At 38.2% G+C, this 27,345-nt stretch overlaps 1 protein-coding gene across 1 annotated transcript in view; it reads right to left on the bottom strand.

Moving 5' to 3' along the window:
- Positions 1 to 27,345, bottom strand: part of EBF2 (early B-cell factor 2) — a 144,749-nt gene that overhangs the window by 33,725 nt on the left and 83,679 nt on the right. The window contains exon 7 of the mRNA XM_009319534.1: positions 4,542 to 4,623. Coding sequence (XP_009317809.1) covers positions 4,542 to 4,623 — 82 coding nt within the window. The remainder of the gene's footprint in view (positions 1 to 4,541; positions 4,624 to 27,345) is intronic.

Below are 27,345 nucleotides of genomic sequence, written 5' to 3'. Positions count from 1 at the left end.
TCTTTCCCTGCTTTAGCCACTGACAGACATTGAAGTAGTGAGTGATTCACAATAAAACTATGTTACTACTGGGGAAAAAAACCTCACTAAAATAATGATCACACAGCCTTTAACTTCTGAGGTATAACTTTTTTTTCAACAGTAGAAAACCTTTCTATTTGATTAAAAAAAAAGAAAGTTAAGAGATTTTCATTGTATCTTTGAAGCTCTACTTAATATCAAAGCAAACTTCAAATAGTTAATGTGATCACAAAGCAGCTGGTGTTGCTCTCCAAACTAAAGAATTATACTTAAAAAAACCTCTTCAGGCATCTGGAGCTGTATTAAATTCACAATGCAGTGTTAATGTAACCTTTCCACACCTTCTTCTCCCCACCCCCCTTTTTTTTAAATGAGAGTGATATAAGTGAAATCTAACATTTAATTTAGTTTAATATATCGTAACTATACTATAAAATATCTAAATCTTATAACATATCTAGAAGTGAGGCTGAGGCCAGGCTCAGAGACTGGATCCCAACGCCCTGGAACTTTGGTTATCAGCCAAACCAAGCCCAAACTGTGTAGCTTCACACCCATCTCTAATCAGAAGCATTAACTTGACACTTTTCCAGACATGAGTAACCATTCTTCCATGCTGGAAGAACTCAATAAGATGCATTGTACAGCACTATTTCCATGTCTCTTATTTATTTTTGTGTCTTAACAACAAAGCCTGAGTTTTGGGCTTTCATTCAATTTCCATTAAAGAGCAAATACGTTTTTTGATGAGACCCTTTCAGTTCCAGGTTTCAGTAGTAATTTAAATGAGAACTTTGATATAGGGACTGTCTCTTCTGGGTTTTTTTATAAGCATAAAAAAGAGTATCTTAATGTCTCCTGGAGATCTGGCAAGCACTACTCCATTGAAAATGAATATATTTGGTTCTGCAGAAAAACATAGGTACAAATTAAAAGATACTCAACTGAGCATCGCTGCAGAAGTCTGTTTGCATAAGGAAAGTTAAATGTGTGGAAATGTTTGAAAGAGGAGGGCCTTAATAACAACAGCTGTACAAATAATTTATTAGGAAAAAACAATAAAGGTTTTAGATGTGGCCCAAGAATAAAACATAATGAATTAAATCATAAAATGAATAAAGTATCCTACTGCACTGTACTTTTTGACCCTGCTTTTACTCTGCTCACATGTTCCTGTACTGGTAGGACCAACAACTGTCCTTTCAAACCTAATAAACAATTCTGCACATTAATTACTTTGCCTGATGTAAATCTTAACAACTGAAATGAAAATGAACATGTTCACAGTGTGCAAGCACACCACTAATATTTGAAGTTATCTTTTTTCCCCACTTCTGACTTTAAGGGTAGCTGACAGACCATGTTCAACAAGCAGCAGGCAAAGAAGTGTTTGCCCAAATTTAAAAACAAAAAAAAAAAAACACAAAACAAACAAAAAAAACCCAAAAATCAACCAAAAAAAAGGAGGATCCAGAAGACAGAGACAGCGGAGCATTCAAGAACACTCTTAACTTTCGTTATATTCAGGGAAGTCATGCTTCTATCCTTAGAAACAACAAGGCAGACAGAAAACAAGCTGTCTTTGCTTATTGTCTTTACAGTTCATCATGGCTAATTTCCTTTGGAGCACAGAGCTTTTTTTACTCCCAGTGTGTAAAATTTTAGCAACTGAACTACTTTTTGTGTCGTTTTTTTATACATACTGACCTCTGTAGCCCAGACTAAAGCTCATCAACCAATGCATCCAGTTTTGAACAAGCCTGAAAGAAGATCCTGCTTTCACTCAAAACCTCAAGCATTTTGCAATTTGTCTCAAAGGGTTCATTTTTGTAACTCTGAAACAAAGTCTTGTCAACATTTTTGGTTTCGACAAAAAGTAAGCTAAACCTAGTGGTTTTGCCTGATCTTGATTAATTTGAGGGTTTGAACTTAAATCTCACAATGAAGCTCAAAGGGTATGAACTCACATGGACTGAAAGTGCAAAAGGAGTTTAAGTAAGCCCTGCAAAACAGAACCAGAGAGTTTCACTTGGCTCTATTTTTCCAGCTTGGCATGTTGTAAGGCAGAAAACCCAGATGAAGAGTCTATCCCAGCTCATTTTCTTCTCCAATAAACTGCTGATCTTGGTACAAAGATCAAAAGCAAGACCATACTTTCTTATATACAAGAGGCATGCCAGGTGGATGGGCTGAAGGAATGAAGGCATTCCATCAGTAACCATGTGTGTGCTGTAAGACTCATTTCAGTTTCCCTGTTCGATGTTTCACTGGAAATTTGAAGCTGCTTAGGCTCTATAACATCACCATTTTGGGTGTGAAGATACAGAGGTGAAACAAAGAATAAGGCTGATACTAGAAATGGATTTCTGCCAAAAAAACCCAGATCCAAAATCCTCCTACAGTTCAGCACCTGATCAAAATCTAGGATTTTAGTTTCACTGGCCATAGCAAGGGGGAAGCTAGCATGAGATTGAAATCAGATCTGAATTTCTTCAGTGTTCAGGTGTGTTTGGATCCAGAGTTTATATTTTCACTATTACAACCAATATTATTTCTAATATGGCAGTGCCTAGAATCCCCGAGTGCTAATCAGGATACTCTTGTGCAAGATTTTTTACAAACACATAACAAAACAAAAAAAAGAGACTCTATTTATGTTTCATTACATTCCACAATCAGCTATTCTAGCTGGCTCTAAGAGCTAACAAGATCTGTTTACATGCTATCAATTCAGTTTTCCTTTACTCTCAGATTTTTTTGCATTCTTGGCAGATGATATCTAATTGGTGTTTTTTCTTTATGGAAATTGCCACTTGAAAAAAAATCAGTATAAATTTCCTAATAATGCACACCTCTTTTTTCACATGTCTTATCATCTCTAAAAACACAGAATGAAGAAGTCACTGCAGTCTCTTTAAACCACTAGTGAAAAAAATCAAGTTGGTCATGAATTTTTCTTTAAATTTATTTCCACTCAAGATAAAAAATTAATAACTTTTCTATTTTTTGCCTGCATTTCTTTAAAATTTTTGGAGCTTTCAGATGCTTTCATTTTGCAGTATTTCTCTTAAATGTTAAACTTTTCTTTTTAATAAAAATATACCTCCTGGGAATTTTTCATTGCTAGTAAAAGTAAAAAAAAAAAAAAAAAATTGCCTGTGAAAACATGTTTTGGTGGAAAGTTTTAAACAACTCTCTAAACTCCTGCGGAGTTTTAACTTTGTTTACAAACGAGGAAACTGATGCAAGTGCCCAAGCAATGGAACATGAATTGCCAAACCTAAGGATGTCACCTTCCCACTACAAGTCCAAGAAAATCACACGTTCCCCAGTAAGCTAAAATCCTTTGTATCACGGATGTGACACAGTGAAGGTGCAATAATAATGGTAACAAGCACTAACAGCATTTGCAAGTACAGTCCTTTCCAGGAGTCGATTTCAAAGGCTCTAGCTGGCAAAGCATGCATGCCCTTGCTCAAACGCTCTCCTGAATCAAGACAACAAAGTTTTACCAAGGTGAGCAACCCCATTTGGAGAGGTGGAAATACATACTAAAAGAAATGAAAAATGTCTCATCAAAGGTCACCCAGCAAATTAGCGATACGGTCCAACCATCTGACTTGCAATCCTGTATCCCTTTCGCTAGAGCATGCTGCCTCACTCTCAGTCGCACGAGTTAGTTCTAGCACCACTTTTCTACAGCGTTCTCTGCCGTGCCACCTTTCACACCACAGAGAGCTGACAGTGCATCCAGGACGTAAAAGGCCTGAGCATTCCGTTTACATTTTTGTGAGGACTAAGTTAGAGGTAAAATACTTATTTATTAAACGTAGTCGCTTAGACGGTTAGGGTATGAAAGACAGGAGACTGTGTCTGCCTTTCTCGTCACCAGTGACACACTTCACCTCCTTCTGTGTTTTTATTAGCTGGTATTCACAATACATCAGCGACAGCTATGATGAAACCAGTGGCAGATTTCACTGCAAAGCAGCTGGGTCATTGTCCCATGGGTCTTGTTGCTTTGCTGCGTGAGATCTTAAAGTGACCATCACTATTTTGGCTTCTTTTTTTAAAGAAGCCGAAAGGGAGGGCACGAGAGAGTTAAAAGGCAAAAGAGATGGAAGGAGATAGGGAGTGGAGGGAAATGAGGAGACTGCTTGTGTACTACGTACAGAGCTACTTTGAAAAATTCTGAGGCATCTAAGTATCACAAACATGATCCCTGCTGTGGGCAGCTGTATGTGCGAGTGCTTTGCCTGAGGGTGTCAAATCAAATATCCACTGCTGGTTGGTACAGTACATCACTTCCCCTTGGGGATTCAGAGTGGAAAAAGAGGAAAAAAGGGGGAAAAAAGGTTTAAACACAACAAATGGAGAAAAACTTTAACAGTGTCTGATACGGCTTATCATATACTGTCATCATATTTATTATGAACAATGTAGGAGAGAGGAGAAAGGAGAGGGAAAAGGAAAAGGAGAAAAAAAGCAGACAGGTTAATGCCGAGGCTTGTAAGACTTACCTGGAACCGTCTCATATCTCTTGGGTTTCCTGCTGTTTTCAAACAATTCTGATTGCACTTGAGAAAAAATTTTAAGAAGAATCTGGAAAGATAAAAAACCATGTCACTTCTATTAACCATAATAAAACATGTGGTGTTATATTCTGTTTTAAAGTATACATCGTAGTGATTTACATGATGGTGTATCAGTAGACCAGGACTGTAAGAACTTACCAAAACAGAAACAAAACAATAACAAACCGTTACAAACAGAAGTTAAAAAAAAAAAAAAATCAGGTAAACTACAACCAACGTGACTGTAATCCGCTCAGAGCTGGGCTGCTAGCTGGTATAAGTCAACATATCCACTCCGATTTATGCCAGTTTCCTCACTGCATGTTTGACCACACGATTTCAGTCTCTTTCTTTATCTCTCCCTTGCATACAAGGTCTTTCTTTTGCTGTCTAAAGGGATTTTCCGTGAAACAACATAGAAGGATAATGTTATTGTAAAAACTACAAAAACCGACATGGCAACTCTGAGGTAGATAAGCCTTGAAACTACTTAGAATGTATTAAAAAACATAGAAACAAATACAGCTCCCAGAAGAAGCTGATGAGATTTCATCATGACGATGTTTTTAGTTATTAAGATTTCAGTAACTACAGCAGAGAAGCAGAACTGCCAAGAGTCCAGATTATAATCTTACATAGATTTCGAGAGAGGATAACAAAAACACAACCTGAAGTAATACATGACAGCTCACGCTGTCCAAGCAGATAAACCTATTAACATTGTACAAAGTTCTCGTGCCAATTATTTTTGCCCTGTCACATATGCCTGTCTTTATATGTTATTATTCTGTAGAGTTTAGCTTGTCATGTACAAGTTGAATCTTCAGCATGCTTGATTGGCTTACCCAACACTATGCACTACAGCATATAGATTTTACAGTTTAGAAATACTAGGCAGGTGTTTTTCTATAAGCTTTTCCACAAAATTTTCTGTCAAATCCAGGGAGGAAAGGATTCATCCCTTTGTTATCTGATTCATCCGTTTAAATTTGTTAATTTCAGAGGTAAAGATACTCTATGAAAAATCATAGTTGTTGGATTAAAAACAAAACAAGCACGTATTCAAAATTCAGACATAACAGGCAAGAAATTTTTTTGGCATTCCCTATCGCAAGTGAAAATATTTTCTGTGATTCTTCTCATTTCCATTTGTCAGACAAAACAGGTTTAACAGCAACAATTAAAATAAAATAAAAAAAATCAGAGACTTTAAGATAGATTTAGAATGAAAAAGACTTGGATATAAGAAAAAATAAATAGTTGAAGAATTGATTTAGAATACAAAGAACAATTTATTTATTTATTTCTCTTGCTGAGTGCTTTCCTTAAAAAAAAAATCCGCTTTTGCAGTAAGTTAAAGTCCCAGGTGAGCCAGGCCTATTTCCCTTTCTGTTACTATGACAACGATTTTTTACCGCAGTCCCTAAGTCCCTTCAGAACTCACACATTCATGCCTTGAATTAGAACTTTAAAGGAGAAAGATGTATATTTCCTAGGGTTTACCAACAACAACCACCAAAATAGTCCTAACACAAGACAATAAAGCAGAAATCCACTCTCCCTTGTTATCGCTACTTTCTTTGCACCACTTACATCGCGGTATTTCTCTTCCATCTGCCCCAAACATACAAAGAAATATCGAAGGATCCGATCCATTTATATGTTGCTTGAACAAACAAAACCCTTCGAAAACCTCACGATAATTGAACCCACAAAAAAGACCCAGATAACGTCATATAAAATTACTGTCACAAAATACATCCTTCCAGTGAGCTTTTTAAATTAAAATGTTCCTTCTTCCTTAAATCTCTCAGAAACATTTAAAAAATATCTAAAGTATTTATTTTCTCTGTGTGCGCATTTTGCAGACTGTTATTTTTATCTCCATCGTTCCTTCTCATTTACGACTCAAAGAGCTCACTGGTTCTTCCTGTGGCACAGATTAGGGTAAAAGTACAGCGTCCTGCTGCAGTCTCTCTTCACGTTGGCATTCAGGTTCAGCGGGAGTGATCGGTCGGTGCTCGGCTGTCAGAGGGCAACTTCAGTGTACAGAGCCCTAGTCACCTCCTTGTATTCGGAACTAAAAATCCTACAGAACTTCACACCTCAGGAGCAGCACTGAGTGAATATATGCTATCAAATAAGTCTTATTGAGTCCTCATGCTAAAACCTGTGACCTCTTTTATTTGAATGATTCAGTAAGCAAGATTTCATCTCTAAGAATGTTTTCAGAAGGAAAAACGCTATACATGCCGGCACACTCAAAGATTCACAGGAGAATTTGAGCCAGAAATGTTACTCACAAACACTCTTTTTTTATCCTGCCCTCTTCTTACAGATAGAAAAAAATATTTGCAGATACATAAACTGTTTATGTTACTGAGATCTATCTATGGAAGGAAAAACTGCGGAACGTAACCAAACTATATAATGAAAGCAAGGCAAGTAACTTTTACATGAAAATCAATGAGCCGGTGGCTAACTGATTGTTTTGGAGGATAACTGCAAACAAAAATCCACAAGAAGTTGTTAGTTTCAAGGAAAAATAAAAGATCAAATTTATCAGGAAAGTGTCCGGTTTCCTTTATAAATTTTTTAAATGCTTGCATCCCTGTTCATCTAGATGAGAAAAAGGCTCAACACAAACTAAAGAACGAAGAAAATCAGAGCAAAGAAAGGTGTCTGTAAGAGAACTCGCTGCGTCAGCTGATCTGACTTTGGGAAGAGGTAAGATACTGCGGTACTGTATGTTACACAAATCCCTAAAAGGCAGATGCTAAAAGGTAAAAATTCTAAATGTATGTTTGAAGTATCCGTGACTGAACTCTGCAACACTGCGTGGCAATGAACTACATTTATATTTTCTGCTAAACATCTCCAGGAAATTGGGGTTCAGATCCCCAGCAAACATAAATCAGCAGCATATGTGAAAATTAACTTGGATTTCAATTAGATCTGTGCCAAGTCACACCAAGATGTATTGTCCATTAAAAATACACAGAAAACAAAACTCTCCTTTCTCTCCGAGCCGTCCGCCTCCTACAAGACGCAGAGCATTCTCATCCCTCACCGACTGCTTTGCAATAAACAGCACTCAGCATGCAAACGCACCGAGCTTTAGGGTATTTAGCCAGGATATTTAACCAACAGCAATTTTGGGAGTCCACTTGAGACAACTTAAAGATGCCTGACTTTATGGAATTGCTGAGCACCAGAGCTGCTGAAAACTGTGCACCTTTAAGTAATGAAAGTGCTGGCTTTGGGTTTTAGTACTTAAGCATTGTGGCAGTATTCGTCTATATTGCCTGTGCTAAGATGTTTGTAGTTTCTTTGGAGCTCACTGGATATGCTGCACTAAGACAGTTTCCCCTCCCATCAGCCCAAATTTACATTCAGTTTTATTTAGATGCACACACAAGAATTTTTTATCTTTCCTCTAGTTGAACCACGTCTCTCTTTTTCTCCTTTCAGAGTTTCTCCAGTCAAATTTTAGCTGCAACCAGGCATCTGCATGAAGTATTTGGTAGGTTGTTATATATACATATATATTTTAAGTGGTTGCATCTGGGAAAGGCATTAATATTTATTGCAGCATTAGAATAAAAATGACTCGGGGGGAGCAAAGAGGAGGGAAGGTTTAGCACTAAATGAAGCTGATTTAGGGGTAACAGGAGAATTGCAGAAAGGCTTTATTAATTTTTTTAAATGAGAACCTTTAGCCAGTTTTTGGCCTTAACCTATCCATACATCAAAAAACAAAAACCCAGAATTTAAAAAAATTAGCTCATTTTCATGTTTCTTAGCTGGCCTTTGTTCCTTCCTAAGGATGGCATTAGCTATAAGTTTAGCAGATAACTCTGATTCCAGCCAAGCAGAGAGAGCATAGCCCAGTCATCTCATAGATCAACATCTAAGGGCGCTGGGGGAAAACCTAAATACTTGAGTGACTACCACTACAAATTCTGGCATTGCTATAAAAAACCTGACTAACTTAATGCATAGGCATAAAATTAATTAAGATATAACTATAGACTTATCCTTTTTTTCCTATTGTCTCTCTCATATAGTCAAGCTTTCTATCTACAGACTGATACACTTGCAGAGGTCTCCAAAATGCCACCTTAAATATAATTCCCTCTTTTAGGATTTAGAGGGAGCTATTTTGAAAGTTACTGCTCCTCCTACTGGGAGTTACCATCATGCTGAGGAGTTAGGTTGATGAATCATTTAAGGGCCCCTTTTTCACTTCAGTACAAAGACAGCTGTGTTATCTCAACTATTTTTCAGCAATACTATGAGCAGTCCTATCCGACTTTGTGGGAAAGCAGACCGGGAGCACTCATACAATCCATAATGCAGCTGAGAGGCGGCAGGACAAATTCCCCTGCAGAGGGCTGTCAATGGACAGGGAGAAAGTGTAAGGGCAAAGTAGGTAAGGTCTTGCATCTCTCAAGCTCTTTCCAAAGCAGCTGCTGATCCACGCTCCCACCTTATCTATGTATGCCTATATTATTAGGGTCTGTACCTACCTGAGGCAACTTAAAAACGTGGCTAGAACTAGAAAGCATGTTCCACACCTTTGAGAATGTTTATCCTCCATCTCGGATGATTGAGAAGAACCTTAATCAAATCCTGTTGGAGTCAAAAAAAAAAAAAAAAAAAAAAAAAAAAAAAATCTTTCTTGTGACTTCAACAGGACTAGACAGAAGCCCTAAAGAGCAGTCCCACATGCAACAAAAGGTGTAGTTTAAAAAAAAAAAAAAAAATCCATTAATGTTTTTTTAAAACCCTGCCACAAGACCTGGGACTGATTAGTCTCACCACATGGAATGACAGAAATAGATAATATGCTTTGTGCTTTTATAGCGCCATTCTATGGGACTTAAACTTCAATTAATTCTGCCTCACAAAACCCCTCTGCAGCAGGTGGTGTAACTCACCATTTTACAGGCAAAGATGCCAGGGCCTGGAAACTGGGAGGGAATTGCTCCCCGTCACATCACAGGTCTGCCGCAGAGCTGGGACTAGGACTCAGATCTCCTGACTCCTGGTTCTACATCTTAACTAACCTTCCTATCCACTTTTTGTGCTTTCTTAAAATACAGGTACAGAATCAAGAGAGGTAACATTTTTATTATCTTGTCAGCAGCCTCTGGATACACTTCAAAAATATCCCTTATAAAGCAGATACTGAGATAATCCTGTCTTGTTTGGGTTACCGTAGAATTTGGATTCATGGCCTCAGTCATTTTTTGGCACGAGAACATGCCTACCATCTAGTACGATTATGTTTATCAGCAAATCCTATGATGCTACAATCTAGTAAGAATATAAAGATATGGTGGCATTCTGCTTAAATAATTAAAGTGCTTCCAAAAAGTCACAAAGTGAACAAAGAAAAAACTAGAAGCTATTATGAATATCTTTGCCTTAGTTAAACAATATTAAGATTAAATATACTATGAACTGAAAACCTATCATTACAGTGAGGGCCTGACTCCAACTCCATCAAAGCTAGGAAATTCTGAGATCAGGGTCTCCCATCCTCCCCTCAACTCACTCATGTGTGTCTTGGCATTGCAAACTCTGAGATAAGTGTGACAAGTAACCCTACCCGATGCCACAATAGGACAAAGTAGAAGGCTTTACTTGAAATTTCTTCCTTTCAAAGGGACTAGGTCAGATTTTGCACATACATTTGAAGGTCAGTATTTAAAATAATTTAATTGCATTTATTTGATATCATCATCTTGATTTTAATGAATATCACAGTAAAAGACTTCTTTATAATCTGAATATTTATCTCCCAAGTAATTGCGTTCTATTATGTCAATGTGTATTATTAGGGAGCTGATGAGAAAAATTCCTACTCTTTTCCAGCAGTTATAGTCAATGTGGGATCAGGCATTGCACAAAGGCATTCTAAATGAACATACACCTTATACTGTGTGAGAAATGAGTGAGGTTATTACAATAATCCAGAGTATTTATATGATACTCCACAAACAGCAGCTAATTAATCTTCACAAAACTCCTGTGCATAAAGTGTGAACCCAGTTTAACAAATGCGAAAACCAACATATGTAGGTCAAAAGACTTTTCTGAGTTTGTCAGAGATTGACTGTGAGAGAAGGGAGCAGGAGTCAGATGATACGAGGTCCCAAGCCTAGGCCAGGAAGAGTTGGCTGTTCATTTGTCACTTGTTTTTTAATAGAAAGACTCCAGTTGCACCAAAAAACGCCCATGAACATTACACCTGCTACTCCTGTCCCCAACAACGTCCTCATTTCCTGATGGGAAAAATGAGAAACACTTCTCTACCCTCTTGCCTTAATTCAAAGTAATTTCTTCAGTTATGGGACCACCAATCTAGTTAGACTGTTCTCCAGCTCCACACTTGTGTGCGCAGAGGACAACCAGACTATGCAAGAGAATTCTGCAGCCTTGTGTGAGAGATGATAGGTGTAGGCAAACCTAAGGGAGATGGAGTACACAATCCTTTGAGGTCCCTTCCTCATAAATTTCTATGATTCTTATTTTTACGCTTCCATCTATACTTTCTGCCACATACAGCCCCTTACATTGCCATTACATCTTTCTCCTCATCTCACCTCTCTGATTGTCTCTCAGCTTCTAGGCACTGATCCTGACCCCTTTCTACAGCAACTTTTTCCTGTGCTCTACACTTCTTTTCCAGCTTTGAAATAGATGCTTGCCAAGGTCAAGCCCGCTTCTGCAGAGGTCTAAAGAGTGTGGTTCAGGAGTAACTGCACTGATGTTAGCAAAATTGTAATGGCAAGAGTGAAGCTGGCTTCAAGATGTGAGGCTTTTGTGTATTTGTACTTGCATTATTAAATCAAGGTGGTTTGGACCAAAATCTACATGACACAAAGATCCTTTGCACCGAGGAAAGTCTAGATCAGAAGTTTTCTGTTTAGGGCCATCTTCATTATTAAATTAATATTTAATCAATCAGTAACAGCATGCTCATTCCAAGATGCTTGCAATGCAAAGCATATGAAGACATGTAGATCAGATAAGTGTAATAGGGAACAGGTGGAATTACTGCTTTTATTTTAAAAAAAGGAAAAAAGCTCAAAAAAGACTTTAAAATGCCACAAGGCATTGTATCCCTCAAATAAATTGGAAACATCAGATAATTTTAAGTATCAAAACAATTGAGTTTTCCAAGGCTAACAGTCCAATGTCATTTACCAACATCTACTGTTTAACATACTGCTTTCTTTCTCCCGCATTTAGTCAATCACTCCAAGTTAGATTTTAAGTTTAAAGTTTATGTTTTGATGTAGGACCATTATTTAGGGCCTCTTTTTCTGTGCCTAGTATTCAGACCTAGAAACACCATGGGAAGGCAGAAGACTATTACTAGTAAGCATCTGATTTGTACAGTGTCTGGCCCCTTGTAACACTGAGCTCAGAAAAGCTAACACGAGAGCTGGATGCGAAAATGGAACAAAAAAAGGTTAGCGACTCAGCTCAGGTAGGCCTACAGATCAGACTACCTTAAAAGTCAACCTTAAAATTACAGGATGGCAGTACCCATCTTAAAACTGCTTCCAATTATAATTTGTTTGTTATGCCAAGAGGTCCTAATCACACTTGGGTAAGTAATACTCTCTGCGATGTATTAAAGAAGATTCAGGATGAAAGTGCTGGTATCCTGTATTTCAGATGGATCAAGAAAGGACATTGCACCTTGAGTCCATAGCAACGGTTGGACTTGAATTCATGTCCAACTCCCAGTCTCGTGCCTTAACCAAAGAACAATTCCTTCTCAAATATCCCGTCTCTCTGCAGCCTAGAACATCGTGTTTCTCTCTGCCCTCTATCTAGTGACTTTTTGTTTTTTGAGCTTCGTTTCCAAACTAATAGCAACTGAATGTAAACCTGCAATATGTCATCCAAACCCAAAACATGTCAGTAAACTTGATATTTATATTCTGTACATTTTCCACCTTCTGCACAATTTTCATCTCTAAAGTAGATTCTGTTCCACACTTTCCGAGCAGCAGCAGGCACACACATCCACAACTGCAATTCACACTCATTTGGTAAATGCTTATTCTGTCTTGCAAAGTGATCCCATTTTCAAGAAACAAGGGTTGGGGTAGAGTGCACTGCCGGTTATACAGACAGTCATTTCTCGGTGCTGAATGTAGTTATTTGGCACGGCCACATTTGCTAGGAAAAAAATCTCCAAGGAAAACCTCCTTGTTTGTGCACTCTGATGAAAACCTGACACCATTAATGAAAATAATAATTGAACTCTATGGGTTCGAATTGAAAATGAAACACAACACTAACAGCGTGTTTGTAATTGCAATTGTTCTCCAAAAAGTCTTTGGAGGACTCTTTGCAATCTGAGCAGTTTCCCTTTTCCTTTGGGCTTTCCTCCTTCCTCCCACACCAAAACTTTCCAGTAACTTACAAGACAATGGCTAAAAGCTTATTTATACTGTAAGATCCGTATCATTCATGCCATTTGGCACACGACCAAATGCCATAGCATAATCAAAAGTCAATAGGCAGGGAGGTAATAGAGTAGAGGATTGGGCTGACGGGCTGTTGAAAGGGACGTTCAGATAATATTCCCTGGTTTATTACAGTATCTATGGGCTCCAACTGTGCTAAGCATTGCACAGTCACGTTGTGAAATTGTTATTGGAGAAAAGATACACAAAGGACAGGAGGAAAGAAAGGCTTTGAAACTCATTTCACTGATGGGGAAGTCAAGGCACCTAGAAATTAAGTGACTTACCCCATAGCACGGATCAAGTTGCTTTTCTAGCCAAGAACCACATACCATTCCTGCAAGCCCATGCTTGTGATTTTACTGGTTCTTTTTAACAGTGACAAAAATTTCATAAAGCTCACTGCCTCAGAACGTAACACCCAGTAGGATTTTGAAAACACGTCCAAATTCTTCATTAGACTTATGTCAGCCTCAGCAGCACACACATGGTTTGGTGCTGGACTGTATGTATCACACAAACATAGGCCTGATGATGCTCTGCAGTACTGGTTATATCTATTCATTCTTTGGTATCTCTTTGTCCTTCTAGCTCTCCACAGGTGCAAATTTAACTCAAGTTCTACATTGCAAACCCTATGGACCCCAGAAAAGGCTTACAGACGCATTAAATGAGCACACAATCTGGTCCCCACTCATTTTTTTCCATACCCAGAGAAACCTATGATTCCTTTATCTTTTGACTCTTCTATCCTCTTACCCCATTGCTCTCAAAAAATGTCTGTCTATTGAGCCATGCTAGGCTGAACAGTGATCACCAATTACACCGATAGCCTTGTGCTGCTGATGGGTCTGCTGGTTTTTACTATTTCTGCCAGATGGCAGAGGCCAGCACATAAACACTCTCTACGCTGCAGTTAATGCAGAACTTGGTAATAACTTTCCAGCGACTCCAAGAGATCAGAAAGTTGCACTGATGTGAATGTTAGAGATGGAACCAAGGTTAGGCACCTATTTTACACCTGCCAGAGTGGATATCGCTCAGCCGAAAGCTCTCACTCATTTATGAAGGCAAGAGTATTGCCTGTCCCTAAACTGTTTTTTGTATAGAATAAACATGCATTCATTTGCTAAAGAGGCAAATTTACATCCCAGCAACTTGGGTCCATACACGTTTTGCCTCCTCCCTCTTCTGAGGTCTATTCAGTTGGTAGATTTGCACCTATTGTACTTCTGGGTCTAGCCACAGATGACCTTGAATCTGAACATTGGTGTAACATTATATTCCTATGACAGATTTATAGATTGGCAGATAGGGGTGCATTCAGTGCATTCCTTCCCTAAGACAGGACAGCATCCAATGTTTGTTAGCATCATTAAACTAAAACTGACTTTTCACCTGCTCCCATACCATATGCAGCTGCAAATTTTTAAATTAAACTATGAAGCCATGCATAAATTTACATATATTACAGACTAGCCTCTCCATTTAACATGCAAATGTACTCCAATGTTTCAGAACACCTTCTGTCGCTAATTAATTTGCTGAATTATAATTAGACTAATCCTGCATAATTAATAAGCACAGATTTTTTTTTAATTTCTAAGCAGCTTGATGAGATCATTCACTTCCTTCTATAAACTGCTAAGTAACTGTTAAAAAAAATCTGGAAAGAACATATGTGAAAAAGTATGTTTGATGTCGCATACAAATTTAAACTAGCGGGCAAGCTTCAAGGAAGTCAAGATTAATATAGGTATATGGTTGAAGCAAAGAGACCGTCGGCGCATTATTTTCAGGGGCAAGGACCAAGGTTTTCTGTGTCTATTTTATTCCTTTTGCTTTTACCCATCGGACCTTCCAAGATCATAGACTGAGACAGAAAAGGATTACAGAACCGTATGTAGTATTAGGAGATGTTATGATATTAACACACCATTGTATATCAAAATACTCTCCCTGTACATGCTGTGTATGGATAAGCTCCTTTGATGGTATTTGGAATTGTTTTCATTTCAGCTGCCAAAACCAACGGAGATCATTCTAGTGAAACAATTAAGTGCTATTAGCACTAGATTCATTCTCTAATGATTAAAATGAAGGGTCTTGCTTTAATGTTGAAGAGCTTGGATTCAGAGAAATATGCATGCCAATATGTTTTTTAAAATGTGCAGTGTTACAGGGAGTCTACTCCTGATGCACAAAGCAACCCTTGTGCATAAAACAGCCAAGTCCTAAGATCTCATCCAGCAATTTAATAGTGCAGAGAAAGACGGAAAGAGCATCCAAAATATCATAGGATATTTTGCAAACAAGAATGTAAACAATAATACAAGTGCATTATATTTATAAACATATGCACACATTGTCTGTAATCTTATTTGCTAATTACTGTATTTATATACTTTTTGATGTATATTTCAGCTCTATTGCTAACATCCTTGTTTAGTCTTCACTTCAATCTTTCTCAAATGCAGCACTCACCAAGATTACCAGGTGTTTGCTTCAATTGTGAATAAGAAAAATCTGAAACAAGACCTCAGGATTCAACCCAAACAAAGGAAGCAAGAAGAATAAAATTAATTCCTGTACTAGGAGATTGCTGAACCACTTAAAGCCTTCAAGTGTGGCTTGTCTACTACAAATGATATACATAAAATACTTATCAGATGCTTATGTCTGAAGTCTCTGTTGTTTTTTTATTAATTTGGACAAGCGCCCTTCTTCAGATAAGTATCTTTTAAATTGACTTGGGTTCTGCATATCCATGCATAAATAGAAAACGTAAAAGGGACCCGGCTTACACAGGACAAGTTCTTGGCACTGTGTGCCAACTAAGCCACTTTCTAGTATTTCCTACTGGACAGTCAATGGGAAATCACTTTTTTTTTTTTAAAAGCAAAACCAACAACTTTTTTGCCCAAGAAAAATCAGAAATTACCCTGCTGTGTTTTAACTCATGGTAGACCTCCTCAGAAGAGATAGGTGCTTGTGAATAGCACGTATTTAACAAAGACCTCTCTTTAGGAGAAGAAACACCATCTCGAAATGAAAAATATAGAAGAATTGCGTACTTGGAATCCCAACAACTCACGAAGCATAGCAATACCACGAGACCTATTTGTTGTGGCAAACTACCATGGGACTAAAGGACTCCAAACATGGAATAGCCTCTCTAACAATTCTGTGTTATATATTTATAGACAGACCCAATATACACTGTTTTCTTAGTAGCCACTGAACACATCACCAGATGACAAGGGAAGCTGAAGAGGAATGAAATGAGTAATATAAACAGAAAACATCTTTCTGTCTCATACACCTCCACTTCTTATCTTCCCATACCACAGCTCAGCAGACAGAAAAGATGCAATGAGTTAAACAAAAAAACAAAACAAAACAAAACAGGATTGGGTCTGTATTTTTCACTCCTCATTTCTGCCTGCACCTCATTTTAAACCATGGATGAATTGGCCCAAAGATATATAGGTCACATGGCTGAGGCAGAAATAGAATCCGCCTCTCCAGAGCCACAGTGCAAGGGTACATGAGCAAGTCACTGAAATTCTTTAAAGCTATTCTTGTTTTGTCAGAGTAAGATATTTTACAGCCACAGCATATGGCCAAAACCAAATGTCAGCATCCACATCTTTCAGAAGTTTTCTGGTGTCCAGGGCTTCCTACCATTTCCCGATTCTTTGACCATGGAATTTGCCACAGCTGATATGCTTTTGCAGTTTGTTATTGTTTCAACTCCTGAAAAAAGATCATGTGTGTGTGCATATACCTACATAGAGATAATTTTGCTTTAAAGAGAAAAATTCTGAACTCTGAAGCCCACCTTTTTCATGTTTTAGCATATTCCCTCAGAAATCGACTAATTTTCCAATGGAAAAGAGTTGATATTTTAGACATATATGCACCGTCTTGTATTTATGAGGAATATGAAAATTTCTAGTGTGCAGTAAATAAATTAATACATTAAAGTGATTCCACCTTTTACTACACACATTTAATTCATCTTCACTTACCAGCCTCCAAATTTAATTAACCTTTTCAGTACCCTTTGATGTAGCACATATGTGCCAGAGGCCAAAAAAGCAGCAGCATTTTGGGGTAGAAACTCATATCAGATGAGAGAATACCAGTGTGAACTCTGTTAATTGGCAATGGGTGAGCCTCGAATGAGACAGCAGTTTAATTTGAAGGAACACCCCACAGTTAATATGCCTTTTCAGGACCTTAATGCGGGGCTGCAGTGAAAGGGCAGGGGTGGGTGGTGGGCAGAACAAGGGCAAATCTACTTCCCTTCACTTGAGTATCTCTGCTGGTGTTGGCACTCAAGAAGACTTGACTTTGCCTCTTTTGACTCCTCAGTTATTTCAGGGCAACTGTCTCACCCTAAGAAGTTATGAAGATTATGAAGATACACAGCAAGATAAGCTATGTTTTCGGTGGGCCCAGTATGAGGCCCTTTAAAAATAACACTGTACTAAGTCACGTTCCCAGAAGACGCACATCTCCAGAATCCAATGGGTCCAAACACCGGCATGCAATTTCTCTGGGCTCACGATTCAAAACCGTCAATCCACACCCGACACACAAGCTCAAAGCACAGGCTTCATGCAAAAAGAGACACTTTAGTGCAACTACACACAGCACCAAGTCTCAGTGTCCAAAAGCAGCCTGGATTTTCATGAAATATATCACGAAAGCCACGCTCCTTTAAAGCGTCTTAGATTGGGCACCCAGAAATCAAGACGACGTAAAATTCAAACACTTGGGCAATCAGTTTGCTATAAGCTCATGGCTGCAGCAAGTTATTTTGCCTCTGGCAAATACTTCATGCTACAGGAGAAATTGCTTCTCTTCACTCCATCCCTCCCTCTCTCACATGTGCACACACACATGCACCCCAAGTTGACTGTGCAGTCATGTTAACAGGAGAGGAAAATTGCTTCCTGACATTTCCAGTGATCAATTTACACCCTGAAGCATGAGATTGGTTTCATTTTAGTGTGTATATGTAATACCTATTCCCACATCACTTTAGACAATGCAAAATTTGCCATTCACTTGAATGGGTGCACATGTTCAGATCTGTTTTTAGCAGTGGCCTCCTTCAAGACATCTATCTGCTAAGTGCAGCACAGCAATCGGTACCCATGCTTTTGTGGTGAAGGTCATAGTTTTGATTTCCCCCTTGATCACTACAGCATATCTATGTATATATTCATAAAGTTGTTACAGAGCTTTGTATTTGGCTACAGCGCCTTACCCTCTGGCTAGAGCAAAACACATTCCTAGGGCTTCTGTGAGAGATCCTAAGTTAACACTTCGTAATTTCAGCTCCTGACCTTCCACCTACTGAAAGCAAATGAGGCCTGAGGAACGTACCAAATGCAAAAAGCAAATATCTGATTACTGGGCCTCTTTACATGGCAGATACAGGCCTGGCTTTGGACTACATACCCTTGAGGGGAATTGAGGAGGCTGCAGAATGTGGACAGTCTGGGCACAGGTCTTGATTGACCAAACTTTCTATCCGCCCCCCTCAGATTCTGATCACACAACTGAAGCCAATGATTAATACCCTGTGTAACCAATAGCTTCCCATGCCGGACGGGAGTGGTCAGTCACGCGCTGGGTTGTTTGTACTTGTTTTTAGTCTCAGTAAAGTAAGACTTCTGCAATGCTCTGCTTTACGACTAGACTAATGAGCCTGTGAGAGGGCTCCAGATGTTTCCAAATGCAGCAACTAAGATCTGTATTCTTCATTCACTTGAAATTCTAATATTCTTCCCTCATTTGTGGAGATCTTAGGGACAGATTCAACTCGATGCTTAAGTAGATATTGCAAAAGCCAGAGATGAGGCTCTTTCAAGAGTTTGGCAGTGTTAAAGCTAGATAGAAACCCCATACTTAACTGACTTTGAAAGACTTCTCGGGGAGAATATCCAATCCACTTTATCTCTTGAAGATGTACAACGTATTTTTATGCATACGTATTACGTTTTATATACTCCAACTGCAGGCATATTCACATTCATGCAGAGCACAGATTTTAAGCCGACAGTTGGCTTATTGAATGGAAAATATTCATGTTTTGATGCTTTAAATAACAAGGTATTGTTCCAGATGCATCATCATAATATGCTCTCTACTGAAAAAGGTCTCTTGGCAGCTCCCAACTTTAGGACTTCCTGCCCATGTCCCTGGTGCATCAAGAGGCCGATGCATGCAGTGAATTTTGAATTTTTTCCTTCTCAAGTTCTACTGCAGTCATAATTTCTGGAGAAAAGTTTTAGAGTGCATGCAACATTTGCTGAATGTTTTCTTCATTTATTTAATCCAGATGTTTGCATTTTAAATAATTGAAAAGCTGCTATGGTAAATAGACATCAAGGGAGGCTAATGGGAGTAGTACTGTCATTAGAAAGAACTTGTACAAGGAGACATTAGACTAAGGAGTCAGTCCCTACAATGTCAGGACAGGTTACAGGAATGAAGGCATGTAGCTTGTTGAAAAATGTTACACATCAATGAAAGACCATCCATGACACTTAAAGAGACCGCTGAGCAAGTCTTAACACAAATTGCCCAGAACTTGTAATGAAAAGTATATTGTGAGCTTTTCCATTATAAAAGCTTGTGTTTCTTAATATGGTTTGATTTAGTTGCACACAAAAATTAAAAAAAAAAAAAAGGGAATTATTTCCATTTCTCCACTTTGTAGACCTGTTCACTAAGCTCATTTAACAGAAAGGGTGGTTTCTGAAGCTCCCAAATGAAATACCGGAGTTGCTGCATAACCTTATCATAAGTAGGGTTGTTTTGAGTTAAGATTTTGAGACCGACAGTGCAATTTTCAGTCTGAGGGTACCTGGGCTCTGCTCAAAGCACTGTGAATTTGCAGCTTGACTCTTCAGCTGTCCTAATTTTTGTCCCCTTTGTTAAACTCTTGTTCCGTTTTAGTTTGAACCTCCTAAAAATCAATCTTAACCTCAATGAAGTCAAGTCACCTTAAATGGAAGTAAGATGCAGGTTTGCAGTAGCTTTGTTAAATTGATTTTTAAAAATCAGTTCTTAAATTACACCGCTGTAACTGAGGATGGTGACCAGCCTTGTGATCGCTGAACTTCCTAGGATTTCTTACAGTTATTTTCCCTGAATTTTTTTAAAATAATTGCAGCCATATCTCAGCTATGTAAACTGACACAGAAGTTGTTACAGTTGTAGTGATTTGAACCAGGTAAAGACTTGCTCCCTGGAAGTCAGCTACTGTATATTCCCTCCCCCCTCCATGACACAACTGTGTTTTCCCCCCAATATGCAAAAAGGTCTTAATGGCTCCACATCATGATGTAATTCCTTGTAAAGGCTCCTTTGGAGCTGTTAAGAAGTATCTACTCAAATATCTATAGAACAGCTCTTTTACAGGGGTTATGGTCCACTGGGCCCAAAATCCATCTTTCATAAGAAGCCAGCAGGAGAGAATAAAGTGCTCCATAAAAGACCAGAAGATTTCCAAATATATTTTTCTCTACCAAGACAATTAACTCTGCGAAGTTTCTTCATGCATAAATGTATAATTACATCTCTGATGAATGCTCTGAAGTTGAATAGCATCCGATAATCCGTTCTGACTTGGGTTTCCACTGTGACTGCCAGCATATGCTTCTTAAAGGGCCTGTATATGAAACTGTGCATCATTTCAATAAGACAATTACAGTAACATTTGTTGTGTGAATTCTTACCGCCAAAAATTAAGTTTAATACAGAATTTTAAGGTTAAGTGGCTTTACATAGTTCACAGACACCAATTTCAGCAAAATGTGTTTTCCTGGGGACCCAGAAGAAAAATGTTACATCTCTTTCTAGAAGATCTGCATTTACTATAGAGATCAGCTAGAAGACTTGCACATCTTAATATACATGCTAAAAAGATGTGCCATAGGTTTGAAGCTCTTGGGGTTTAAATCTACTAATCACACTCATAAGGAATCATCAAACCAATGAATGTCAAGGCAGAAGCTCTGATCTCTGCCAGGACACTTAGAGATTTTTAGAAGATTAATCAGTTGCTCTAATAATAGATCCCTCCCTTCTCTATTCCTCCTTTCCCTCTCCACCTTAAAAAAAAAAAAAAAAAGAATTAGTCAACAGTTTCAGTCTAAATTCTGTTTTTGCAATAATTCAGTGAATGCCAACATAATTTTTTGTTGCTTAATTAGACTACCAATTTGGAGGACAGCTTAGGAAAACATTCACTGTAATTCTCAAAGTGAGGCATCCAAAACCATTTAATCTGTCCTATGTAATTACTTCGTACTTATCTATTAGCAAGTAAAATATTGGGGGGAAAGTGTCTTTTACACACAAAGAGGGTTTCTTTCTAATAAAAAAAAGCCTGCTCTTTTTTTTTACTTGTTGAGTAAGCTCATATTCCTGAGCACCTGAACAAAAACAATAGTGCAGCTATTATGTTTGGCAATGTTTTTACTTTAGCTTAGAAAATGACAAAACTTTGAGAAAAGTGAAATTATTTTTCTAAAGGGCTCTTCCTCTACCATTCACTGCCACGGTTTGGTTTGGCTCACCGTGACTGTCAATACCATTGTAGGAGGCTAGACTGGCAAAAGCTGATCTGGCTAACAGTTGGGCACTTGTGAACATCTTTCCCTCTTAATGACAGAAATTATTTTTACTAAGAGACTATCCAAAACGTTTAAAGAGGGATCAGGGCCTCACTGTCCCGGCAGTTATAAAAGCACAGGAGACAGAACAGTCCCTTTCCCAAGCCTCTAAGGATCTAACAATAAGGGGAATTGGTTCCAATACCTTGCTTAGATCCAACAAAAGCTTTTCTTTTACAAGTAAATGTTTCCATCTCAGAGCGTTTGCAGCTCTGTCATTACAGCCTTCAGCTGAAATCAGAAGTAGAAAGCAAAGCTGACTGTAAGTTGTTATTCAAAAACATAACTCTCCTGTTTAATAAACTCTCCTGGTTTCTTAGAACCAATCCTCTTGCCACGAGCATTTTGTCCCTTTTTGGGGTGGGAGGGTGGTTTTCATTTTCCTATATCATCCTGTAAGGAACTCCCTGTTTGGTCTAAACTTTGGGCTAAATGATGCAAACTCTGCCTGTCACAGCCTTAACGTGAATCTACCCATTTAATTAGCATCCCCAGTGGTAGTTAATATTGTTTTTGTAATAGCTGTTTACAAGAACAAATCCAACTCTGACAAACACTACCGCTCCAGCTTAATTTCAAGCAGTCTTACTTAAAGTTGGTAAGAATTCTTTGATGATTAAAGTAAGACTTAATATTCTACTGTAGCTAGGGTTGTGTGAGTTCTTGTATCTGTGAGCTCCAGTGCATACATCCTGCAAACATAATGATCACCCCAAACTTTGCTCGGTGTTAAGTTATCCCTTATTAATCACAGGAAAATAACAGATCTGACCATAAAACAGTAGCGCTCAGAAGCAGAGTGGCATTTATGATTCAGAGATTCTGTAATAGGAATTTGTTTGATAATGCTGGAGATCAAGGATTTGTAAACATCCTAAAAATCATCACAGCACAGTTCAACACTATGTGTGCTCCCCAGACTTACACGGTCCAGCAATCCTCAGCACTTCCTTGGGGACAGTCAAGAGCACGTCCAGTCATTTATCCTTTCATACGCATTCTTATGGTCAAACAGATACTACCCACTGATATGCACCAAGCCTTGCCCTCTTTGGCCTAGTTAAACTTCTCAACAAACAGAAAATGATCATACAATGAGGGAAGCCCGAGACAAAACTCGGCAAAAGGTACTTGAAAAGGGACAAGTAACAACAATCGCATTCACTAGAGACTGAGAAGTGCTATCTAAAGGGTGAAACGTTCCAGTCTGCAGAATACTCTTGATTATATAACACCAATATATGCATGTGAGAGTGTATTTTTTTTTTTTTAGGTCATATGACAGAAGACTACGCACACACGGGAGCAAGAAAGTGGTAATCGCTCATACAAGCACTGAACCACACTCCACTTGCAACTGTTTATCATGAGTGTAATGAGCTCAGAACTTCCCTTTAACATACAGTTCAAGCTCAAGACTTGAGGAAGTTAGGCTTCCAGGAGAGCTCAACGTACCTGAAATCTCACAGCTAAGTAATAGTAAGGATTTCTTCAAAAAAATACTCCCACTGCCATTTACACACACACAAAAAGCTGCTGTAGTACTTAGCATCCACCTACATCTCACATGTACCTCAGAGCTAAGCTCTGGCTAGCCAAGGTTTGCAGAAGTGCCCAGTTCGAGACACCTTTCAGATGAGCCTAATTTTTTCCAAGTGCTGATCACCAGCCTCTTCAGTGTCTTAAATTTAAGAGCCAACATTTCCAGACACTTTTACCCCACAGTTTTGTGTCTGTTACCAGAAGATTTCATTTTATTACTCAAAGACACTGAATTTTTGTGTGTGTGCCTGCATATGTGTGTCTATGCAAAGAGAGAGGCTTAGAGGGGTAAGAGGCATAAATCACTTCAAATTGCTACCGTAATAAATGTGGACAAAAGAATAAAATTTGTCACCAACCTAATATTACCATCAATGTTTTGTCTAGCTACATTCCTTCCAATTTAAAAACAGTTCAATACCCCTTTTACCTTCAAGTAGCAGCACTTAATAAACAGTGATGGATGCTTTTTATTCCCTTTCCCCCCTTCCTCCTATTCCAGGCTTTCCTATGTCTGTTACAAGGGGATTGTTTAGCTTGAGGGAAATGTAGATCCTCCATCTTTCTTGCATTGACATGCATCCCTCAAGGAATGATGACCATATTTAATTCATAACCCCCGTTGGCTACACAAACATACAACTTCCCATCAATTAGGCAACACAGAGATGCTGTTAAAAATCAATGAGCTTATTATTAAATATATTTTCTTTTCATGTAACAATAATAGTTATTGCTGCTCCATTGTTATAGCTGTAATATCAGCTGGTTAAGCAGCTCTAAAAAAAAGGGGACTGATTGCTTTTTGATCAGCCAGTGTAATATCAGAGAGTATCAGAACAACATTGTCCTTGCTGTACTGCTTGACACAGACACTGAAGGATAAAGGTGATAAAAAGTGACCAAATGGATGCTTCTTGAATAAAATCATCTACTGTGACTGGAACACAGCAGTTACTGAGTATTTTATACCTGATTTTCACAGCCATACACAGAGATTCATAGAAGTACAAAGCACTGAACATCCATTGCACACCAGACCCATCCAAACACAGATAGGCTCATATTTGTGTTTTCACTGTGGCGTGTTTATTAGAAATTATTTGGATATTTTGACACATGCCACTACTGAGGGAGCTCTCTGCCTACAACAGAGATGTAAAGTCTGTGCCAGCTCATGCAAAGGTTAAAAAAAATTCCACACACACACAAAAAAACCCACAGTGCACAGATTTTGGCAAGTACATCATATGCTGTCTGGCCACAGCTGATCTGAAGTGAGTCCCCTGTAATTATGGGAGAAGGTGGAACAGGTTTCCTGCTAATTGGAAAATTCTGCAAATGGCACCACTGAAGTAAATTGACAGTCGTTAGAATATTAGCAAAATGAGGGAACTGATTAGGAAAAAGCTCAGATGTGGACTCTTTTTTTTTTTTTTTAAAATAGAGCCTGAATCTACCAACAAATTGATAATAAAAGCTGAACTTAATAATAACAGCTGTTATTTGACCTGGATGCAAATATATTTGTGCACGTATGCACACATACACACACAGATACTATATACGTATTCCCACACACGCATATAAATGTATTAAGTGCATAAACACATCCATACACATATTATTCCTGTCACTCTTCTCACATTAAGACAAATACACAGAATGTTTGCTAACTTTTCAGAAAATATGTATTTTCCCAAAACATATACACACAGTAGGGGAGAAAAGCTGCACTTACGAACGCCATCAAGAGGCATGTTCTAATGAAACTGTACTCGCTTTATGCTTCAAACAAATCTTGCAAGATATTTGTTTACCTCCTTAAAGCTTTAAGTGATTTGTTCCTAGGGGAAGCTGGATTTCTATTGCAAATTTGTTCTTGATTGACTGCTGTTGAGACTTCTAGTAGCAACTTCTCTTTGTGTTTTAGTTTAAACTGCACAGGAAGCACAAAGTGGGATTTGGCCACGACTTTGGCCATCCATCAACACTTCGGTATTTGTATTCGTTATTTTTCAGCTACTAGGAGCAAGGGAAAAGCAGACATGAGGGGAAAAATAAGACATTCTAATTAGAGACACTCCTACAAATACCATCCAATCCACCTCTCCATAACTTCATTATGAGTCATTTCTTTTCCTGCAATCCTCTGTTTAGTCTCAAAATAATCTCTGAGGGCCTGATCCTACCGAATTGACTTTATTGGGAGCTCTAACTCTCATAACGCTAACAACTTGTTTCGACACAGAAAGATCTCTCTCTGGTCGCTGAGGCCTCTCATTCCCTATCAGCTTCACTAGTACAAAAAGATGTTCAGTTGGCCGTTGGCTTTGAGGGGGTGAATGTTGCTTGATTTTTTTTTTTTTTTTTTTTTTGCTTTTAGGCAAGCTTGGGTATTTACTCCCCTTCTCAGAGAGAAGTCCAAAAGATGCTGATACAATTTAGCCAAAGAAATTCCTTCAAAATCCTGTAAAATTTATTAAAAAATGAGATGTTATCAGTAGATTAGCGGGTTTTTAAAGCAATCCAATGGAATTATAGAATAAATATACAACTGACTATGAAATCCTATAGACAGTCCAATAAAACTTTAAGTTATCGTTTCAATAAGACCCTTCCTCGTAACAGCTACCACAGAAATTTTTATTACGTCTAAACCAATGCAGACTATGGCACGTTCACTATGATTTTGAGATTACTTTATTCATCCCAGTGATACCATAAACCTAATAAAAACTCTAGCCTGGATGATTATATCACACTAAGAACCAAAATAACTACATAGTATTCTCCATGCCTAACACAGTCTAACCCCAAATTGATTTTAAGTATAACATTTTCAGACTTAAGAGATTTCTCTGTAATGTAGCACTTGTTCCTCTTACTTATACATTTATAACATTTTATTTCCTTCTGTGTAATTTTTATTGTAGGTTTGGTGTCTCTTTTATTGTACTTTACTATTTGGGGGGACATTCTTACACCTATATCTTATCCAATAACAGAAAAATTTATACCTAACAATTTTACTTAAGAGAATAAAGAATACAGACAGAACTTTAACAAAGAATGAGGGTTTATAGGCCGGATTCTTAGTTAATTTAAATAAGCATGTGTTTGTGGGCATGGGAGAACCTCAGCTGTACCTCCAGCATCAGACACAATGTCTTTATAGAGCAATTTCAACAGAATAATAATAGCTTATATCCTGTTAAAATTCTACAGGACTTTTGTAGCATGATTTTTTCTGTATATTTTTGGTTGATCTGATTAGCAGACAGCCTACTGTTTGCATTTCAAGTATCCACGTTTATTTTCACATATTTATTTAAACAAATCAGGGAGTCAAAATAATGCCAGATCTAGTCTCTTCATACACAGCAATTCCCAGTCCTCATGCTATTTTGGCCACTTCAGCATCTAATATCCTGCCCCAAAGCCAATTCAAATCAATGGACTGATTCTCATCAGCTGCTATGGATTTTGGATCAGGTCTTTTGGTGCCAAAATTCAGCTAAATATTTTCTACAGGAGCAGATCTGCGTGCTCATGGAGGTAGCTTGAAAACCCACACAGAGCAGCATGTGGAATGCAAGCAGATAGGATTCCTTTTTTAAAAAATACTAAGAGAGAAAGGACACGAATAAAAAGGCATTATGGTTCAGTACGTTATTTTCCTTCCTATTGCTGTGGATGTTGAACACGCTGTCCCAGTTTTCAGCCCCCTCAGAAGGAATTCTCCCTAGGTTCAAGAGATACAAAGATCTTCAAGACATTTCCTGTCAGTCCTAAGAGAAGGTGGGCTTTGACAGCTTTTACAGGAGTAACTGGACTCCACTACACACAAACCAGCTTTTTCTCTCCACCTTTCCAGGGTTTTTTTGAAGTTTTTACTTCATTTTCCATTTTTGGTGTGCTCCATTTCCTAGTTTTCATTCATCCTGACAATTCCGCTTCATGAAAACAAAAGAAGGGAGGAGGGGGAGAAAGGAAGAGGAGGAGGAGAAATCCTACCCA

This window comes from Pygoscelis adeliae, unplaced genomic scaffold (genome assembly GCF_000699105.1).
Source record: "Pygoscelis adeliae isolate BGI_AS28 unplaced genomic scaffold, ASM69910v1 Scaffold372, whole genome shotgun sequence".
Classification (NCBI taxonomy): domain Eukaryota; kingdom Metazoa; phylum Chordata; class Aves; order Sphenisciformes; family Spheniscidae; genus Pygoscelis; species Pygoscelis adeliae.
This window is presented reverse-complemented; position numbering and strand designations above follow the sequence as displayed.